Genomic DNA, 21661 nt, shown 5'->3' with positions numbered 1-21661 from the left:
CTACCTAAAGAATCCAAATACACAGTATAGTTTGATTTACCCTAAATTTGATTATTTTGTCCTGCCTGACAAAATGCATATAGCAATAATTTGCCAATGACTGTATAAATTTTTTTATCAGGTAAGAAATACAACACAACATGCCTGTTTTATCCATTTATAGATACATTTAATGTTTAATGTCTGCAAAGTTGTTTTACGTAGCAGCGAAAAACAGTCGCTCCCTCACAAACATCTCGTTTTATTTTTCAAAGACAAAAAATGCAGCTTTTAACATCATGTCATAGACAAAGACAAACCATCTGTCCTGAAGATTTTAATGTCCAAAAAAAAAAAGGAACATAAACGCTGGAGATTCCTTCCAAAGATGCTAAATGGATATCTCACAGAAAAAGTCAGCACATCAACAATAACGCACTTTGCAAATCGTCTTTTGACAGAATCCTTTTCCAATAGTTTCACTTTTGTTTGTGACTTTAAAGGCCTGAGTTACCACCTGGACGACATTTTAATCATTCGTTTCAGGATATTTCCATCAGCAGAAAGATGGATCTGATGATGTCATTTTGGATGTATAAACATAACAAGACATGGATTTCTGTTCTGTTTTAAAAAATACTTTTGCATTTCTTGGAAGGTATTTTTAACATGCTTAGCTAGTAATAAACATACAGTACATGTTTAGTCGTTATATATTGTATTCTTCTATGCATTTTATCTGAGACATGACATTGTGACATAGTAACAACTGTAACATTGTGATATTGTTTGTTTTTCTTGTTTTATATTCGCTGACAGTAACAAGCTTTGTTGTGAAATTGAACATTTAGGCCACATATGGTTAATACAATTGTTAGTACAATATTTTAGGTGATTTTTAGCAATTGACATATACCAAATATTACTGTGACATAAATGTTCTACACACACAAACATTACTGGCTTCTGTTAGAGACATGTAGCATCTGATCAGATGGTGAATCTTTTAGTTTGGGCCTGCTGTAATTGGCCGTCTACTTATAAAGCTAAATGCAGGGCAACGTATGCAGAGCGCTTAACAGTGATCTTACTGTGTTAAATAAAAAAACAGAGGCTCGGGACTCTCATGACTCTAACCATAATTAACCTCAGACACGATCTAAACTAATCGAGACAAAAATCAAAGGTGGCAACAATTATACAGTCCTATAAAAAGCAAACACACTGGTGTTGTGTGTACTAAGCCTGTACAAATTATTTTACCCATTTTAGTTGATTCACAAGCTGAATGTGTAAAAATAGCATATAAATCATCATTCCCTTTACTAGAAATGCATCATTCATGATTTATGCCTATAGATGAGTTATGCTGTTCATGCACCAGACCGGACAAACTTTATTTTATATTAGTAGCATGAAATCCTGATTATCTGCATGCCGCAGTTTCTAAGCACAATGCAGGAGAATGCAAATCTTAATATAAAACCCTGCCTGTAAGGTGGAAATCAAAATTAACTGAACATAGAAACTAAATATCAAATATATATATTAAAAAAAGTACTAATGAAAGATGACATTTCAAGGTGCTTAAGAGTTAAGAGTTTCCTGTATCACTGTTTATGGCTTCATTTGCTCAGATTTGTTGCATGTGATTGAATGGTGACTCTCCTGGGCATGGTTTGCTCTGTGCTGCGATTGGCTATCAGCTCCTGCAGCTGAAGTGCCCCTCCGCCAATAAAGCAAAAGGCCGGGCAAACAGGGGCGGAGCAATCGACGGTCCCATCCCATAGCACGCGCAGCGAGTGGGCATCGTAGAAAGTAACACGTCCTTTATCAAAGTCCAGACACACGCCAAGGCGCGGCGGCAGGGGAGCAGTCAGGGGGCCGGACATGCCATTAGATGCCCCTGATTTGGGCATGAGAATCTTACCCATGCCCATGGTGAGGAAGCAGAAGGGAGGTGAACAGTCCTGGGCATCCTCAGCACCACTGTCATGCCCACTGTCAGGATCATACCTAAAAAGAAGAGAGGGCAAGGCATGCTTTAATCTTTCAGACATATAGGTGTGGCAGAAATATTTTATGGAATTATGGTATAATTATAAAATGAAACTAGTAATGTGGTGAGCTTTTACAGGATCTAAGACAAAGACAAAGACACTTTCAGTGCTTGTTTTTTTTTTTTTTGGTAAACCAACAAATGTGTTTTACCAGACTTCTTCTTTTTCTGCGTTTTGACTGTTGCTAAGTTGTGTGAGCACTTTAGCACATAATTTAGTGTGATGACAATACATATTGTGTTTGCAGTCATTAATAAGTTTTAATTATCTTTGTCTGAATCATGTTTAATAGCCAGGACTTTTGCTGTTCTTATTTGTTACATTAATATTACAACACAATAGAGTATACTGTTATAAGTAACTAATAAATGGTGTTGTGTGATGTCATATTTTTGTTCATTTATAATTTGTCATAATACTAAAAAGCACAAGTTCTGTCTTGAACTTAAATGCACATTTTCAAATCTGTTTATATTCAGCATCTTTGTAAATTCCCTTGTAAGTTGTTCCTATAGAGACAGCAATGTACAGTGGTACCTCGGCATATGAACTTAACCTGAAGAATTTTTGCCTTAAGAATAAAAAATTAGCTAAATATTTTGCATCGGTATACGAACGAACGAACAAACCGAGCTGAACCAAATGGCAGCTAAGTTGTGCGTACGTCTGGGAGCCGTTAAAAACCTGTTTAGGTCAGTGGAAAGCCAAGCTAAGCGAATTTATGGTTTTCTTTGGTTTGTTTTTGCATTTTGTCCAAGATTTAGGGAAAATATAGCACCATGTTTTCCAAGTATGTTAGCAAGGACAGCGGCAAGAAGAAAATAGGAGTCACTTTCAGTTTCGTTTTTAAAGCAGCCATGCCAAGAGGAATTATAAATTAAGGTTAAGTGTAGTAAAACCGACACAATGCTCATTGCTAAATCATTGCTTATAAAAAACAGCTTAAAAAAATCTAATAAACACAAACACACAAAAATCACTTTCGATTCTAAATCTAAATCTAATTTTAATTATAAAAAAAAAATCTATTATAATCTTTTAGGCCAATAACAACTGAGAATTCAACAGCATTGTAGCATACAGATAAAATAATTAAGTCTTTTAACATTACCAGACTAGTGGATAAAGTATAATATAAGTGTGTTTTATAATGAAGAGGGATAACATGTTTGTTTTTAAACAAAAAATTCTTTTAGCTTTACCGGGGACTTGCCATGTCCTGTGGTAAGTGAAACCATTCTTGAAGCTTTGTTTCTTGACCAACACCAACCTGCACACACACAAGCACAAAAACATACAAATGCCCAGAATGACAAGAAGTTCATTTAAATATTTAAAATATGAAGGTCCATACTGTCCAATCTGTCATCTGATTACCTTGACTAAGTAGGAACCAGGCTCCACTGAACATGCCCAGTAGTGACGACCCTGTGTGATTGATACGTCTGCCACCAAGAGGTCAGAGGTCAGATGAAAGGAAGTGAGGGCGCAGTCGGCAGCCTGCAGCAAAGTGACACCAGGCACGCTGCGGGCATACGTCTGCCCTTTACCCAGTGCCACACGCTCAGCATGGAGCCCCCAGCGAGAGTCCAGACAAAATGACAGCACTGAGAGTCAGAAAGAAAATGAGGGAAGGAGAGTGGGGGGAGAAGTAGGGAACGGAGTGGTGGGGATCGTATACAAACAGAGAAAACGGACAGCCACCATAAGGAGGACAGGTGAAAGGAGGACGGAGGGAGTAGACAAGAAAAAGACCAGAATTTAAAGAGAAGGTTAAAGAGAGGAGGTAACAAGGACGAGGGAAAAAGAGGAAAGTAGGACCCTTATGCATATACAAGGACTGGGAGAAGGTCAGGCAGGTGATATATTCTAGATCAAACAGGAATACAAGTCAGAGCAGAAGAAGAAGAAAAGCTGAGAGAGAGTGGATAAAGAGTATGATTTACATGAGAGAGAGAGAGAGAGAGAGAGAGAGAGAGAGAGAGAGAAGAGGTTGAAGGAATTTGATAAATTGAAGAAAATCTGGATGGATGGGGAAAACAAGTGAGAAAGCAGGAGGCCATTCAAAGGATGGATGAGAAAGTAAAGGTATGGGAAAATAAGTGCAAAAATAAATAAAAGAAAACTGAATTTAGAATGGCGAATACCCCCATGAGTGTGGACACACTGCATACAAAAGTTGCGACGTTAATATTGTGTGTTACCTTGTGCAGGCGGTGTGTGTAGATACACTTCCTCACTGTATTCGCCAAAACCTGCTTTGTTGCAGCCTCTTACTCTCAGCACATACACGCTGTCCATCTCCAGTCTGTCAATCACAGCACTAGTCCCGCCCACCTCGTCTATGCGCTGCCACGGACTGTTGGGGCCTCCGAAGACTTCAGATTTGACCCCACCCCACAAAGGTCCATCTCTGCCATTTTTTCTCTGAAACTCCACGGAGTAGTGCCAGGCAGGAGCAGAGTCTTGAGGGAGGCGCCAGCACAGGTACAGCTGATCGTATGCCAGAGTCTTTTGGGTGTCGATTACAGGAGCCAGTGGAGCTATAGCAGAAAACAAGAAAGGCTTTCTTAGTATGCTGTTAGATAGCTGAACACCAAACCAGCACATCAAATCAGCACTACCAACAGGATTAGCACGGTAAATTAAAAGCAAATGGCTCAGCAAACACACTCAGCACAAAGACTCAGTCAGCACTTTTAACATCACTCACCACAATGAATCTACACAATCAACCTGCACACCGAATGATTACACCCAAGCTTCATGATGAATCGTAATACTAAATCAGCGTATTGGATCGGCATTGCTGAATCATCACACTGAAGCAGCACCCTGAAGCTAAATACTGAATCATCACACTCTTATAACACTGAAGCAATACACAGAATAAACAAATGAAATCAGCATTTAAAATCATCACACTGAAGCGAAGGACTAAATCATTAGACTCTGTAATCACACTAAAGCAAAACACCGAATCAATAAATCATCATACCAACTTATCAAATTCTATCATCAAACTAAAAGAAATACTGACTCAGCACACTGAATCACCAAATCAACAGTCATCAAAAAAAGCAAAAAATAAAATCATGAAATTGAATCAGCATACCGAATCATCACACTCTATCATTAAACCGAAGCAAAATTCCAAATTTGTACACTGAATTATCACACTTTTCACCTAGCTTGACTAGGTCATTCACAGTTGAACCTTGTATTGCAAGCATGATTCGTTTTGGAAGCGTGCCTTTATATACTCGTATATCAAAGTGAATTTCCCTATAAGAAATAATGGAAACTGAAATTATTCATTCCACAGCCCAAAAAGATTCATATAAAAAAACATTTGAAAAGAATCATGACTGGTGTTAGACAAGAGCAGAAGCAGGAGCTGTGTAGGACGATTTTCATACACTCTTGCGCGTGTGCACACACACCCACTACAGGAATCACTCCTCTAAACAGATTCATCTTTGTATTTCGACCCCGGTGAAAGCACATTTAAATAAATATAACAGCTCTGTTGTGAGACTGCATTTAGTTCGGTAGATCTGATAACAACCTTGTATGAAATTGATGCTGCTGAGTAGCTTTAACTCTCTGGAGATGTCCACATGGAAATGATGGAATGAGGGATCTGTAGAGAGGGAGAAGCGCTGCAGGTTCTCTATGGCTGTGACCAACCTGCGCACGGGAAACAGAGAAGACAAGAATGGACAAGAACTCGGACTCAAAAATTACGTATTAAGAGAAATATTTATTGTAGTTGTATCATTGTTACGCCACAACGAGACCAATAAATCATTCATGCATAAAATCAATAAAGTAATAAATGAAAAAATAAAATGTTAAGGCATCATCTCAAGGAAGCAGTGACAAACAAGTGCAGATGATGAAAGATAATCAAGCTGGTGGTTAGGATACTATACTTCTTATGCTGAATGCTGAGTGGTTGTAATAGACTTAAAAGGAAATGATAAAAGAACCATTTTTTTAATTGTATCTTTAGGCCCTTTGCAGAACGTGCAGTAAAACGTTGGTTCCCATTCCTTAAATTTAATTTTATTTAATTTAATTTGAAGAAATGTTGGGTGGTTTAAGACTTTTATCTTGAGACACTGTACATGAATAGATAATGATACTGAAAAAAAGCAAGTCTAAGCTGCAAGTTTAGTGCTTAAAGCAAATATTTTAATACTTGTACAGCCATCATCCTTATTCTAACAAACCAAGCTAAAAATACAAATAGGTGTTGTAGCATACTTAGGTTATGTGGTAATGATGCTGAAAATATTCCACAATATTCCACCTCCACTGCAATCACACTTGAAATGTTTACGACTCTCATGCACATGCATTTGGACACACAGACACATTCGTACCGGTTGTGGGTGACTCTGGCAGCCTGCACAAAGCAAGGCTGATCGTTTTCTTTCAGTAACTCCTGTGTGTACATGACGAGCCCCGTGTTTTCCAGAAGACTCTGTTTCTCTAAAAGTTGTGTGCTTAGAGCATCTGATTTTTGAACACGAGTTTCCTCCAGAGTTTTGATCATAGCGCACTGCCGTTCATCTAGCTCTTCGCGCATATTGTTCACACACTGGTTCAGGTGCTCTTTAGCAACCGCACTGTTCACCTTAACACACAGATGCACAAGGAAAGGTTTAGGGTCACAAAAGCATGGAGTTTTCTAAGAAAAACATTTTAACAATCCTGTTTAAATTATAAAAGTGGGAACAGGTGAGATCAATCAATCAGCAAGAATCACATATTTAATGTACTGTGCAGTTTTTCGAAAACATAGAAACTGGAGGGCAAAAAAATGGCAGCATGTGCTCTAGAACAAGTAGTTCTATGCAATACCATCAGGGTGGTGTCTGATTGGCCCGAAAATGTATTCTGCAGTAGGACAGGTAGGGCCTACCAGCTCTTTCCCCATGATTCCGGCCCAAAACATGACTCCGGCACCTCCTTGTTGATGTCACAGCCTTAAACAAGACTGTTTAAAAACTAGTCTTCATGTATGCCTGGGCCCACTGCAACCGTTTCTGCTTGTGAGCATTGATTAGAGGTGGCCGAATAGTAGGTTGATGCACAACTGCAAGTCTTTAAAGGATCCTACACCTTGAGGTTCGTGGGACTCCAGAGGCACCAGCAGCTTTAAATACCTGTTTGCTGCTTTGTAATGGCATTTCAGCAGCTGCTCTTTTAACCTGATGAATTTGTCTTGCAGAAACCTTCCTCATTCTGCCTCTATCTGCACGAACCTGTCTGTGCTCTGAATCAGCCACAAATGTCTTCACAGTACGATGATCACGCTTAAGTATTCATGAAATATCTAATGTTTTTATACCTTGTCCAAGGTATTGCAATATTTGACGTTTTTCCGCAGCAGAGAGATTCTTTTTTTTATCCCATATTGCTTGAAACCTGTGGCCTGCTTAATAATGTGGAACAACCTTCTTCAGTACTTTCCCCTTAATTGAGCTTATCTGGCAAACTAATTATCACACATGTCTGAGATTCATTTCAGTGATCCAAAGAGCCTTAAGACACAATACCATCCGTGAGTTTAATTTAAAACTAAACATTTAATGTTTATGACACTTAAATCCAATTCGCATAATAATTTGGAACGCGGCGTATTACAACATTATGTTCTTATTGAGAGGCTTTTCAGCCCAACATGGTGATAAAAAGTGGTTATATGGGTCACATTAGCTTTCCTGTTAGTTCAAACTAGCCTATGCAGTGTCCACTAACTTCTGTCTATTGTACAAGACTTTGGCTTGCACCTGCAGAACCGGATGGTTTATTGTATTCTGTACCTGTCTTTATAAATTCTAGCAATTTTTTTGTGTGAGAAAATGAAACTCTAAACTACTCAAACCTGCCTGTCTGGTACCAGGAAATATGTTACAGTCTGAGGTACTGAGATCACGTTTTTCCACATTCTGTTGTTTGGCATAAACCTTTCCAGAAAGTCTTAATTTGTAGTTGTATTATTGGTAATTGCAATGCTAATATAAATGCAAGTGCTAGAGTTATTTATTTTGAAATATTCACACCTTTCGAGTGTCCAATAGATAAAAGAATTAAAACTTACCTCTGTCTGAGCGATGGCACTCTCCACTTGAGTGATTTGGGCCTGCACTCTCTCTTGATGGGCCAGAACATAGTTCATCTGCTTAGTAATTTTATCCTGTTCAATCACAAAATGAAGTCACATGAAGCAAAACAAACATTGTTACACTGGTTTTACAAGTTACATATTGACCAAGAGTCGATGCACATTGGTCCTTCAGTGATATAATGTCACATGGAATCATCACAATCCATGACTTGATGAAATATATATTTATAGCAGCCAGGGACTCAATATAACTTGATTCATATTTGCTTCAATGTGATATTGACTCATGCAATATAATGCAGTTCAGGGTCATTATTAATCATACGAACATTTAATTTTAAATCAGCCCACGCTGCTGTCACAAGGATTCCAGCACTGCGGGAACAACAATCTACTAATAAAAAATTAAGTCTGTGTTTGAGGTGAGGCAGTACGGTGGTGCAAGGGACAGATCTGCCACACTAAACCTGCCCTGGATAAAGTAAAACTGAAAATGAATGATGAATAAATTATTGTGTTAGTGGTACTTTTGCTCCTCATATTTGGGCCATTAAAGGAGTTCCTGGGAGGCCAGTGCTTCAACCGTGAAGCAGGCAGTCTGATGTTGATGGCATTCTAGCACTCGTGAAATGCTTGGGTAAGTCTATTGGTGTAGCAGGGTGTTATTTTAAGAAAAGAAGTATCATAGTTATTCTGCATCTCTCATTAATGTACCACTCATACACTTAACAATGGTTATTATAAAAACTTAGCCAACATACTCTGACCATACTTCTTACCAATAATACATAATAAATAAACATTATAAGAACATGGTAAAACAAAATATAGTGGAACCTTGGATTGCGAGTAACTTGGTGTGGCAGCGTTTTTCAAGAAGATAAAATTTTTAAATAAATTTTAACTTGATAAACGAGCGTGGTCTTGAAATACGAGTAGTATGCATGTGCTTTGTCCGCCGAGCATCACGTGATCACAACTGAGCCAATGGTTCGGGGTTGTTCGTAATCATCGTCTTAGTGCACGTGCGTTACCTGTATAGTCAACATCCATGCACTGTTAGTGCTAATAGTGCTGTTTACTATAACATTGTGACCATGTGTGTGCGTGCGTGTTGTAGCGCGAGTATTTTTGTGTCCAAATGTGGTGACTGTTCTTTAGTAACTGTACTGCAACAACGTTGCGTTTACCTTTCAAAGGTAAATTGAAGGTTCATTTGTTCATTTATTATTACTTTATATTTTGAATTCATTATTTTTATATGAATACTTTTGGGCTGTCAAACAAACCATCAGAGTTTCTGTTATTTCTTATGAGGAAATTCGCTTTGATATACAAGTGCTTTGATATACAAGCATGCTTCCAGAACGAATTATGCTCACAATACAAGGTTCCAACAATAGTTCCAATAGGCATTAATTTATCACAGAAACTGGTTTAGCTTCAGTTTGCCATTCAATTGAAACCTGCCTGCCTTTTTTAAAGAACTTCCACTTATCATTTGTTTATACTTGTTTTTCATACTTAACGGTAGGTAGACCTTAAAGATATGTGGAGCTTAAGTCACACTGAGTATAATCTCTGTTCTGTTTCTGTTTCTGTTCTTTCTTTTTTTTTTACTTGCCCTGCGTATTGAGTTACACATAACTTAGTAATAAACACATACTTATCTAAATGTACGCTCTGTACTTTCTATTAGCTGGCTATACCAGTATTACAGCATAGCCAGGTTTATATATTTGTCCCTTATGCCATTTTGTTTTTAATGTTTTCAATGACTTTGATTATGGTATAGTTGTTGGAGCCAAAAGGGCTTCGGTTTAAGTATTTCAGAGGCTGCAGTTTTCCTGGGATTTACAAAACCAAAACACATCCAGTAAGTGGCAGTTCAAGCTGGCCAGAGTGAGAAAGGCTACAATAACTCAAATGTAACCAATAACTGAAGTCTATATTGGGTTCCACTCCTGTCAGTATTAACCAGAAGCAGAGGTTAATCTGACCTTTATCATTAACAAAGCAATTCCACCTACTGTACATAACTGCTGGGTGTTTTTTATTGTTCTACACCTTTCCATGTAATCTCTGTAGAAAGTTTTGCAAAAAATTAGAAGAAAAATTTCCCCTCTATTTAGCACTGTTTTCCTCGAGGTGGGTGTGTCTATATGAAATAAACAGATTAATGTTTATTCTTACTGCAGAAAGTCTCATATGTTCCAAAAAACTGTGGCGCTAATGAAGAGAGCCCCCCCACACATAATCACTATAAAATGTCTATTACAACATCATTTTATCATGCAAAACAGTGTGGAAAGAATTTAGTAAAACTTTTGAAGTTTGATCTGCACCTTAAGTGAACTCAAAATCTTGAGTTAATTTTTTTAGATTTATCATCTGCGACTCACTCTCCGATTACCGAACAGGGGATGTATTTGCCTGACGATGAAAGAAGCAAAACACTACTAAAACACTATAAAGTTTTTAAGGAAGTACCTTCAACGTCTGGTAGGCGAGTGCTATGGGCATGACCTTGTGGCTATTGTGGACTCGGCGCAGCTTACAGAGTGCACACAACAGACGCTGACACGAGCGGCAGTAAAACTGCATCCGTTCCTGCTCATGTTCAACACACACCAGCACCTGAAAGAGGGAGAAAAACAGGAGAAACATTTAACAAGCTATCTATTAACATCTATATCTATTTATTTATGATAATAATTATATTGTATATTAATGTGATAGTATATAGTATATAATGATAGTAGGTATATTAACAGATTGATAGATTGATAGATAGATAGATAGATAGATAGATAGATAGATAGACAGACAGATAGATAGATAAAGTACTTTAATAATCCCAAAGAGAAATTACTAAGAAAGTACTAATTATGTCTTATTAGCAATATAAGTAATGTTTATGAAAAAAAAAAATTACAGAGCCCCTTAAGAGACATAAAAGAAAAAACATAGGAAAAAAAATTCTAAAAAAATATGTAATAGAAGAAACAACTCCTTTAACTGTAACATTTCACAAAACTTTACAAACATTTTGTGCAATCTTGCAAAAGTTTTGCTCCTTATAACCAATCATAATGCAGAAGGCATGATTTCTTAACCTTCCACAAGCTTGCTGAAAGAAGGGAACAGCTTTGCAATCTTTATTATTATTATTATTATTATTATTTTAATAATCACCATAATTATTTATAAATTACATAATGTATATTAATGTGGTTTAAACTAATACTGAAATTAAAGAATTAACCAATGTTGTGCTAAACTGCTGGGGGATGTTACTTTTAGAAGTAACTAATTACATTACAAAATTACTGTCTTAAAAAAGTAATCAGTTACATTACAGCGTTACTTTCTGATAAAAGTAACTAGTTAGAGTACTTTTCCATTGCAGAAAATAAAAACTCCTTTGTGATTCCTCATGCATGTTGTTTTAGACCTTTATAATTATTCTACCATCATCACTTAGCAAAGTTTGGTCCATAATTTGTTAACTACTAATACCCCTATCTCACCTACGCGGTTTCGCGCAATTGCTGAAGTACGGTTCATCATGATTCACCACGCGATTTGGCGCAGTGATTAGGTTTCCATCTTTCCGTCCGTCAGCCCTTGCATAGTCAAACCGCGTAGGTAAGATAGGGGTATAACAGCATATACCCCTGACAGGAATAACAGAGGGTGGCGGCTTGTAGGATGACTTTCACACACACACACACATGTTAGGATTGGGAATTACTGCTGTCTGGCTCACGGATTACATAAATCACCAGTTTGTTTTATTCATTATTAATAATTTTTCCAGAAAAAAGTCAGTAGTGATCTGTTTTTTTTTTTTTATGTTCTTTAACTTCATCACAAAAATTGAGCCAAACATAAAGTTTCAAAACAGAATAAGATCAGCATCTTACACTTTTAGTGAATTGTAAAAAGAAAACACTGTAAGTGTTATAAATGTGACATAAAAAAAGCATTTTTGCTGCCTACAAAACAGCTGAAGGAGGCAGCATGTGCATTAAAAGACATTCTATATGCTTTGTTATTCAGAGGGAATAAAGTCTAATAACATGGCATTACTGTATGTTTATTTTCCTATTTTTTAGAAGGCATATGCACATATAGGTATATCATAAATAATGATCTCGATAAAGGATGAGAGATCTTATTAAAATGTAACCTAACAAATGGCAAAAGAATATTGCAGTGCATCTGTAGCATGATTACGATGACAGTTAATTTGTTAAGTAACCCTGTCTCTACTGCGACTTTTTTGGGCCTCAATAAAATAATTAAATGAAAAACATATTTTTATAAACATTCTAATAATCTCACGTTTCTCATTGCTTAATCTGTATGACTTCAGATGTGGATTTTGCCAGGCCACTGCTTTCTCCTCAGTACTGCTGACCCTACCGATCTACTTTCACCCATGCCGGATCACAGTTAATATCATTAGGGTAATTGAACGTCCCTTGTGAATGTGCACAGTAAAATGTTATTTATTGGAGCCATATAGCTTATGTTCCACTGATGGAAGCTGTTAGGTCCAGGTTGACACTTTTTGCCTGTAATAACTATTGAGGTTTGGATTTAATGCATTTAAGTCTATATAATAAAAAAAATAATCTGTGTTAAATGTTGTATTAAACCTGCAATGATGACCTCATATACCTAGGAGTCTCATCGGCTTACCTTGGGTCGGAAACTGTGTGTGGGCAGAACATGCTCATGTTGGGCACGTGGGGTACCCCAGGGGTGGTACAACTTAAAACACTCGTTACAGAAATTAGCCCGGCAATCAGCGCAGCCTTTGGTGGCCTCCAGTGCTTGAGGGGGCTTGCAGAACTGACACATCACTGCCATGCTGCCCAGACTCACTGTCTGTCTGTACCTAAACATACACAGTACATACACATTACTTTTGGATTCACTTGCATAGAGTGCACGGCATTTAATGACGCCCAAGTCAACAAGAAGTTACCTCTGAAAAGTCCAAATCACAAGGACAAAATCATCCTTAAAACTCTCAATTATTTGTTTTGGAGCTTTTTAAATAACCATACAGGTATATAGGACCCAGGATTGGGAAGTATCGAGAGACATATCCTTTTTTCTGCACAACCCAGGAAATTTGATGATTGAATGTTATTTAATTTTAAACAATTGCAAACATGCCTCAGCAAAGATTAAAAAAATAAAATAAAATACACACCGCCAAGGCTTATACATAAGAATACACACTACTGTTCAAAACTTTGGAATCACTTTCTAACTCCATGGTCGTTTCTGATTTTAACTTCTTTCTACATGGTAAAGCAATGCTGAAGGCGTCCAAATAATGCAATAACATAAACAAACTTCTCCTCCTTTTGGTCTTGCTTTTCTGGGAAGGTCTTCATGAGAGCCAGTTTCATCAACGTACTTACTATAAATCACTAAACAAAAACAAAGAAATTTGCAAGTGATCCCAAAATTATAAGCTGTATAGTGTGTGTGTGTGTGTGTGTGTGTGTGTGTGCATATATACAGTGTATATATATAAGAAGAATTTTGTAGAAGAATCTATAAAAGAAATTTCCCCACCGCGGGGCGAATAAAGGTATATCTTATCTTATATCTTGTATATATACACAGTGTTAGCAAAATAAAATGTATACACACTTCAGGAAAAATACATTTGTATAAATATTTTAGCACTAAATGTATTGCTATTTATATATATCATAACATTATTGTTAATCTATTCATATAATTTACATACTATTTTTCTTTTCATAAATAATGTAACCAATCTCAGCATCTCTTGTATAATATGACACTTTCTTGTGTACATTGCTCTATAAATTAGTTATAAACAAAGTTGTTCATGATAAGACTAAATAAGACTCAATGATAGTAAAGTATGTGATTTTCTTTCTTTTCTTTTTTTTTTTTTCCGCTTGTCTGTGTGTGAAAACACCTGAGAGTGTTTCGGGAACGGAATGTTCTCAGCAGATCTTCACGCATTGCAACAGCTCAGCGTATTAAAAGTACAAAACATCACATCACACACCACTAAGGGCCCTTCTTTCTTTTTTCGCTTGCTTGCTTTCAGTCCCTCTCGCTTCTCTTCTCTTTAATTAAGCATGTCTCTGATCTCCCTTCTGTAGGAGCTTTTTTTGGCCCAGATCAAGACAGCCACATTTGTCAGTATAAAGAATGTAGGGCTGCGTGGACTTTCTGTCTGCTGTTCTAAGGGGAAAAAAGCAGGCAAAGCGTCCTAGTCTGTCTGTGAGCATTTTCCTCATTCTGCATCAATCCTTTTTTTTTTTTTTTTAATGCACAGCCTCTCTGCTATGTTACCTAAACCGGTTTGTACCACGCTGTTCCTTAAATAATGTCATGCTGAACATAAAGAAAGAAAGCGTGCCGAGAAACAGTTGTTTATCTGGTAAGATCTTTCTGCGGAATGAGTGTACTTATGAGAAATGTTCAGTACATGAGTTATTATTACCATCAGCTAAAACATCTAAAGCATTCAGGAAATAATTATGTTTTGTGTCTTTGTGTGTGTGTGTGTGTGTGTTTAGGTGTGTGTATATTTGGTTGTGTATTGTACAATAGAAGATAAAACATTTTTGATAATATACTCTACATGCTGCTTGATACAAAATTAATGCATTTGCATTGCACTAATTGCATTTGCATTATTAGTTATGATGGTAATAAACCAGCTTTATACTAGCAATATAATAAACCCATGTTAGGTATCTATCTCAATGACTTTCGATCATTATTATTATTATTATTATTATTATTGGTCTTGCATTGCATTTATATAAAAATGTGCAGGTATTACAGCTGAGAGCAATAATTAACATTAATTGCATGTGGTGTGTGTGTGTTTGACCTCTCAATGATACGTTCCAGTGTGAGATTACGCAGGCAGTCAGTAAGGCCTCGCTCTCCCAGCTCCACGTCCCGGCAACAAGTGGGACACGGGAACAACATGTTCAAAGGAATTGTGTCTTTCCGTCTCCGTCCCGGATATGTGCCACATACTGAAAGAGAGGGAGAAGAGAGAGAGAAAGAGAGAGCGATCTGTATAACATTAAACCAGAACATAATTTTCAGATTATTAAAAAGACTCTCTCTCTCTCTCTCTCTCTCTCTTACTGTGGCACTGAAGCGGTGAATTCACACATTTTTATGTAACATGAAAAACTGACACACACACACACCTGTTTTGAGCACATGCTCAAGGCGGTCAGTTTTGGGTGGTGGTCGGCGAGCGTGTCGTGGTGACCGGGTGCTGGGGCTTGACGTGGGCGTGTTGGGTTCCCTCGGGAGTTCAGGAGGAGGATAACCTCTCTGCACCAGCACCTCCGCCGCACATAACACACACACACTGTGCAGGCACGGCAACACGATCGGCTGCTTTACCATCTCCTCACATACCGGGCAGCGGAGCTCCCGCTCCATACTCTTCATATTGGACTGAGAGAGAGAGAGAGAGAGAGAGAGAGAATGTCTTTACTTCTTCACCATGAATTAAACCAACACCCAGTGCATCATGTTCATGCCCCAAAGAGGCTGAGGAATCAAAAAAGCCAAATATAGTGCTTTATTTCACTGTTTCTCATTAAATGTCTAATTTTCTAACCTGTGATTGCAATTCTAGTGTTTGAGATTCCTATTCTACCATTTTTGTATCTTTTGAACAGACACATTGGTGATTGTGTCAGCAGGTAGCAGTGTTGACGCAGCAGATCGAGACTGCAGAAATCCTATGGGCGGACCTCTGAGCAATAGGGGGCGTAGTAGTGTTGTGCATTAGATCACTGAGACACAGGAATAGAATCGGAATCATTCTGCAGAAACTGCTCCATACTGCATCTAAGAAGTTTTCTTAAAACCGCTGTCAGCACCAGATTTAAATGTGAGCAGTAATTAAACACTTCAGCTTTCTGATCTCTGTGAAATTTTTCCACTTTCATATCCAAAGAGTGAAAATTCTTTGGGGTGTTAGCAGAGGACGGTTCATCAGAATGAAGATGCTTTTTTTTCTTGATTTAATATAATTCTCTAGACATAAAAACATGTTTAAAACAACATCCATAGGGTGAATAAATAGGATGATCCGTTTGTGAACTGACAGAGAAGAAGTGTTCGGTCCAGAATGCATTGGTGCATAATTGGCCAAATATACAGATGATGGATTTAAAAGGAATGAAAATTTATGACGGTACCACAGCACAGGACAAACCCTGGGATTTTGATAGAATAGAGCATAGCAAAATAAAGCACCCATAGAATAAAGCACAGTATAAGGGTGTGCACTCAGAGGAAGACTATTGTTACATATGCAAGTGAAACTTTTAGAAACAGTTGCGTTCAAACATGCCACGTCGTGGCTAAACCCAGCATTTCTGCCAAAGGTACTGATGCTATGGCTTGGTTAAGTAATGACGTGTAGTAGTGACGATCATGTACTGTTTTAGGTCCTCCACTTTCCTTGTGATGGAAAGTAAATTAAATAAACCGCAAACAGGAGGTCAAATAGCATGCATTGACACATTTTACACCAATGAAATTACGCGTGAAAACTAAGGACTATTAAATATAACTGGACCTGGTAGGTAAACATTACATCATACTTAACAAGCTCACAGCATATTGGTAGCATGCAGTCCATCTGCTGTTGTAGTTGAGAATCTTCCCAGATCAGATCTACATTCTGGGAGGACTCCCACATTATATGCATGTTAAATAACTGCTTTACAGAGCTTAATAAAGTGGCTTACCTGTCTAAATACAAAGTTATGGCCTTATCCATGACTTCAGTAATACATGCATCTATGCAGGTTAAGATGGCAGGAAGATTAACTATTGCCACCTCCTGGGTGGCACTCAGACAAGTGTGACTTTCAGACATTTGCAGAAAAGCAACTAAGACCCCTGTCACTTTCAGACATTTCAAGTTCCAAATTCATAACATTGTATTTTTTTAATGGTTTGATTGTTTTTATATTGGTTATATTGGTAATATTTTTGGAATGGATTATCTGCATTTACATTACTTCCTATGGACAAATAGGAAATTTCACAATACGAATTTTCACAGTGCTGTATATACTCTATACTTGTTTACTTTGTGCTTTTTCATTTGCCTTCCATTGCTTCTCTGTGTCTGAAATCGTGCCTAACTACCTATTCCATCCAAACGGTTATACATACACGTTGGATCTGTTATAATGTTATTTATGTAAGCGTGCTAAACATCCTACGCAATATTTTTGGGGATGTCAACTTAATGGCACATATAATGCACTAAATTCAGAATAGGGTTTATTTTGGACATTCCAAAAATCTTTCCAGGTTTATTCCGATGTTGCTACCAAGTTTAAATCATATTTAATTCAATATATTGATGTCATTTATTCATTTATTCATTTATGTGCTATACCAGTTATCCTTATACAGGGTCATGGGGGCCTGGGGCCTATCCCAGGACACAATGGGCACAAGGCAGGGTATACCCTGAACAGGGTGCCAGTCCATTGCAGGACACACGCCCACACTCACTTACACTCCAGGCAATTCGGGAACACCACTTAGCCTAATCTGCATGTCTTTGGACTGAGGGAGTACCCAGAAGAAACCCACCAAGCATGGGGAAAACATTCAAACTCCACACATGCATTCAAGGTTGGAACCAAACCCCCGACTCTGGAGATGCGAGTCAACAGTAATGACCACTACACCAACTGTGGCACCACAACAAGACACAGTCATAACAGAAACATTTTTAAGTAGAAGTTACATGATGCCCTGAGCTGGTGCTGAAGCTGATCTATAGATTTGAAACACAATATAGGCTAGAATTACTTTTTCCACTGTCTGTTCTGGGAATAATTTTGTAACACTGACACTGTAAATATTTATTATTTATTGCACTTTATTGTTATTAGTATTAATTACCTTTTGAAACATTTTCATTTTTAATTCCCAGTAGATGGAAGTGTCTTTCCTACTGACCCTTAAAAAATAATACTGTATATAAATGTAAAAAAAATGTGAGGACAAAAATATTTTAAGGGAAAAAATGGCATTTTTGTTTGAGATCTCTTTAACATTTTGCGAGATATCATGAACATTACGCGAGATACAGAGCGTTGCTGATCCAGTGAGTGGCAGTAATGTATCTAAAAGCTGGCTGCCAACAGTTTAAACTAAGCTAAGTTATACTGTACTTGCATTGTTAAACAGGTATGGAAAAAATTTTTGAATTTTACTTTCAGCTTGGCCTAAAATAGACAGACATTCAGTTTGCACTCGGATCTCTCCCTTTCCGTATTTCGACGGTGTCTCGCGAAATATTGGCGAGTTTTCATAAACAAAAAGGGCATTTTTTTCCTTGAAATATATTGACTTTTTTTTCTAGCTAATAATTTCTAGCTTTTTTCTAATAATAGAGTTATTATTTTTCGAACATATATATATATATATATATATATATATATATATATATATGTATGTTCGATACATATATATATTTTTTTTATTAAATCCATAATCATCCATATTTGCACATATTCGATTCAATTCATTCTTTATATATTATATTCTTTTCTCTTAGTCGTTTGTGTTGTAGCATGGTGAACTTCCATCTTTTTTATTTCTTTTAATTGCCACTACAGTACATGTTTATTGTCTATTGTCTTATTATCCTTACTACCGGATGTTGGAAACGTCCTTCAGAATCAGTAAAGTATCTATCTATCTATCTATCTATCTATCTACATAATGTGATGATTTAAAAAAATATATAATAATTATTATTACTATTAAAAATATAATTTTTTGCTGCTGCTGCTGCTGTTATTGTTATTGCAGGTTTATTCCCCTGGGTGGCGGTATTCTTATCGGTCATTAGTAGTTTTTCTTTGCTGAAAACGCAGAATAAAGAAAGGGGCGTTCACTCTGGTTTACTCCCAAATACACTATCTTACAGCTTTTATGTGATTTTTTTTTTTCCCTTTCTTTTTTTTTTTTTTTTGCCAATGTCCCATTATGCCAATATTTTCTGATATATATAATATCACTTTTTTAGGTAAAATCCTTTTTCACTGCTATGTTTATATATATATATTTTTATATATATATATATATATATATATATATATATATATATATATATATATATATATTGTGTGTGTGTGTCTTTTTAACATTAAAGAACATGTATAAAACATTATAAACATTATATTCACATATTATTATATTACATCGGAAAGAAAAATAACATACAAAAGAAAATAACAAGAACAAGACGGGTATACTTATATAATTATAATAGAGAGGAGGAATTTAGTTATTTAAATGCATCCTTATCCGGCTTAAAAGTCCTTGTAATGTTCCAAAATAATTTTTAAATCAACCTTGAAATGGAAGATATCGTGCCTTCTCCCTGAACATTTACATTTGTGTATGTAGTATTTACCTAATAAATGTTTTTTCCCACCCAGACTAGACTCGACTATTAGACGCAATAAAAAAATAATAAGTCTCTCCTATTGAGGTTTACCTCCCCCCCCCCGCCACACACACACACACACACACCTCCCCCCACCTCCCCGCGCAGTCGCACCGTCCGTCACCATAGCAACATGTGCCACTCGCGCATCCCTTCACGCGGCATTGTGTTTTAATCATAAACGCTGTGATTATTCCCAGGCGGTTCTGAAATAAACCAGACATAATCCAGTACTGTATATATGTACTGTGTTCATTTACAAACGTCATACAGTAACGGCTTTTCTTAGGCGAGTATAACGGTCTGCGTTTCCCTTTCAAGCGCATAAACAAGGCGCGCGCCGCCGAGGAGGAGGAGGAGGAGGAGGAGGAATTTTCCTGATAAAAATAGCTAATCATGACATGAAACCACATGAGGAGGTTCACGCGCTCGGCGGCCTGCGGGGAAGGTGGCTTTTCAATCGTTATCAACGTTACAAACTGATGCCAGATAAATAAATAAAAATAACAAATAAAACAGTTTAAAAGCAAAACATGTACTCACACTGATGCGCACGAGCGCATCCATTACAGACGTGAAGGTCTGCAGCTCCGCGTCTGCCATGTCTGCGATTATACCAGGCAAGGTGCAGAAGATTATCCCATCTGGTTAAAGGTGTAACGCCACACACGGAGCATCGGAACACGGCGCTGGCCTTCACCTGGAGCTACCGTGACACACATAAAATACAGCCTGTTACACATCCCAATCAACTCATTTCCAGCACAATATTCATCTGCACTGCACGGCCTGGTTTATTATGACTGTACACTTAAATGCAATAGGCTCTCTTTTTCTGAAAAGGAGAAAGAGAGAGAAATAAAATGTCAAAAACAGACGTCCAGGATGATGAAACGAGTTCACTCAATGTAGAGCATGCGTGCTGGGGGCAGGCTGGAGGCTACTGGGGATTTCTGTATGAGCCAAATCTAGAAAGACAAACCCTCTTGGTATATTCCTGTCTTCAAAAACTGAAAAAATGGCTTGTACGCTGCCTCTGACTTTCTCATCACGGTCCAGGATTTATCCCCCGCAATCGGTACGAGCGAGATGTAAAGTAAACCTGTGCAGCCCAGTCCTGGCCACCAGAGGGCGCGTTGCAACAACACTGTAAACATGACAATGAGTCACATGTAACATCACAGGAGGAGAAATGAACAGAGCCACATGACCATGACTACTACTACTAATAATATATATATTTTGTATAGTAAAGTATGCAAGAGTATTTATCCTTCACTTTATTTTCTGTATAATATATATATATATATATATATATATATATATATATATATATATATAGTTCTGTATATTTCTATTTGAATTTTATTTGTAACTTTTGTAAATCTGTAAACGTGTAAATGTATATATTAGATTTCATCCCAATTCTTTCATTATTTCATAAATTAAAAAAAGGAAATTCAGTTATTTATGTCATATTTATTGATAAATAAAAATAAATTTATGTCATATACGCATTTATTACATATCATACTGCATATCAGGACAAGTAAAACTTTTATTTAAAAAGGCATCAATATAATAATAATAATAATAATAATACGAAGGAGAAGAAGAAGAAGAAGAAAAGTTATATATAACTGAATACATAAGCATGTCCTCCTTTCAATGGGTATAACTCATTGCACTCACTTATATTCTACGTATTCTCATTCATCCATATTTGCACATATTCGATTCAATTCATTCTTTATATATTATATTCTTTTCTCTTAGTCGTTTGTGTTGTAGCATGGTGAACTTACATCTTTTTTATTTTTTTAAATTGCCACTACAGTACATGTTTATTGTCTATTGTCTTATTATCCTTACTACTGGATGTTGGAAACGTCCTTCGGAATCAGTATAATGTGATGATTTAAAAATATATAATAATTATTATTACTATTAAAA

The 21661-nt window shown here is 36.9% G+C and overlaps 1 protein-coding gene across 2 annotated transcripts; it reads right to left on the bottom strand.

Moving 5' to 3' along the window:
* Positions 1 to 153: 153 nt before the first annotated feature.
* trim46a (tripartite motif containing 46a) lies at positions 154 to 20408 on the bottom strand. 2 transcript variants are annotated; one of them, XM_053493627.1, is made up of 12 exons: positions 20252 to 20408; positions 15414 to 15669; positions 15083 to 15233; positions 12886 to 13084; positions 10669 to 10815; positions 8152 to 8247; positions 6428 to 6681; positions 5608 to 5729; positions 4244 to 4582; positions 3417 to 3646; positions 3242 to 3309; positions 154 to 1995 (listed from the first exon to the last, which is right to left on the bottom strand). In XM_053493627.1, exons 1-12 carry the CDS (start codon positions 20309 to 20311, stop codon positions 1605 to 1607), a joined length of 2313 nt encoding a protein of 770 aa, XP_053349602.1. In that variant the 5' UTR covers positions 20312 to 20408; the 3' UTR covers positions 154 to 1604. The 2 variants fall into 2 exon arrangements, with proteins under 2 accessions (XP_053349602.1, XP_053349603.1); XM_053493628.1 differs by lacking the exon at positions 20252 to 20408 and adding an exon at positions 15836 to 15882.
* Positions 20409 to 21661: the final 1253 nt, after the last annotated feature.

This window comes from Clarias gariepinus, chromosome 4 (genome assembly GCF_024256425.1).
Source record: "Clarias gariepinus isolate MV-2021 ecotype Netherlands chromosome 4, CGAR_prim_01v2, whole genome shotgun sequence".
Taxonomy (NCBI): domain Eukaryota; kingdom Metazoa; phylum Chordata; class Actinopteri; order Siluriformes; family Clariidae; genus Clarias; species Clarias gariepinus.
This window is presented reverse-complemented; position numbering and strand designations above follow the sequence as displayed.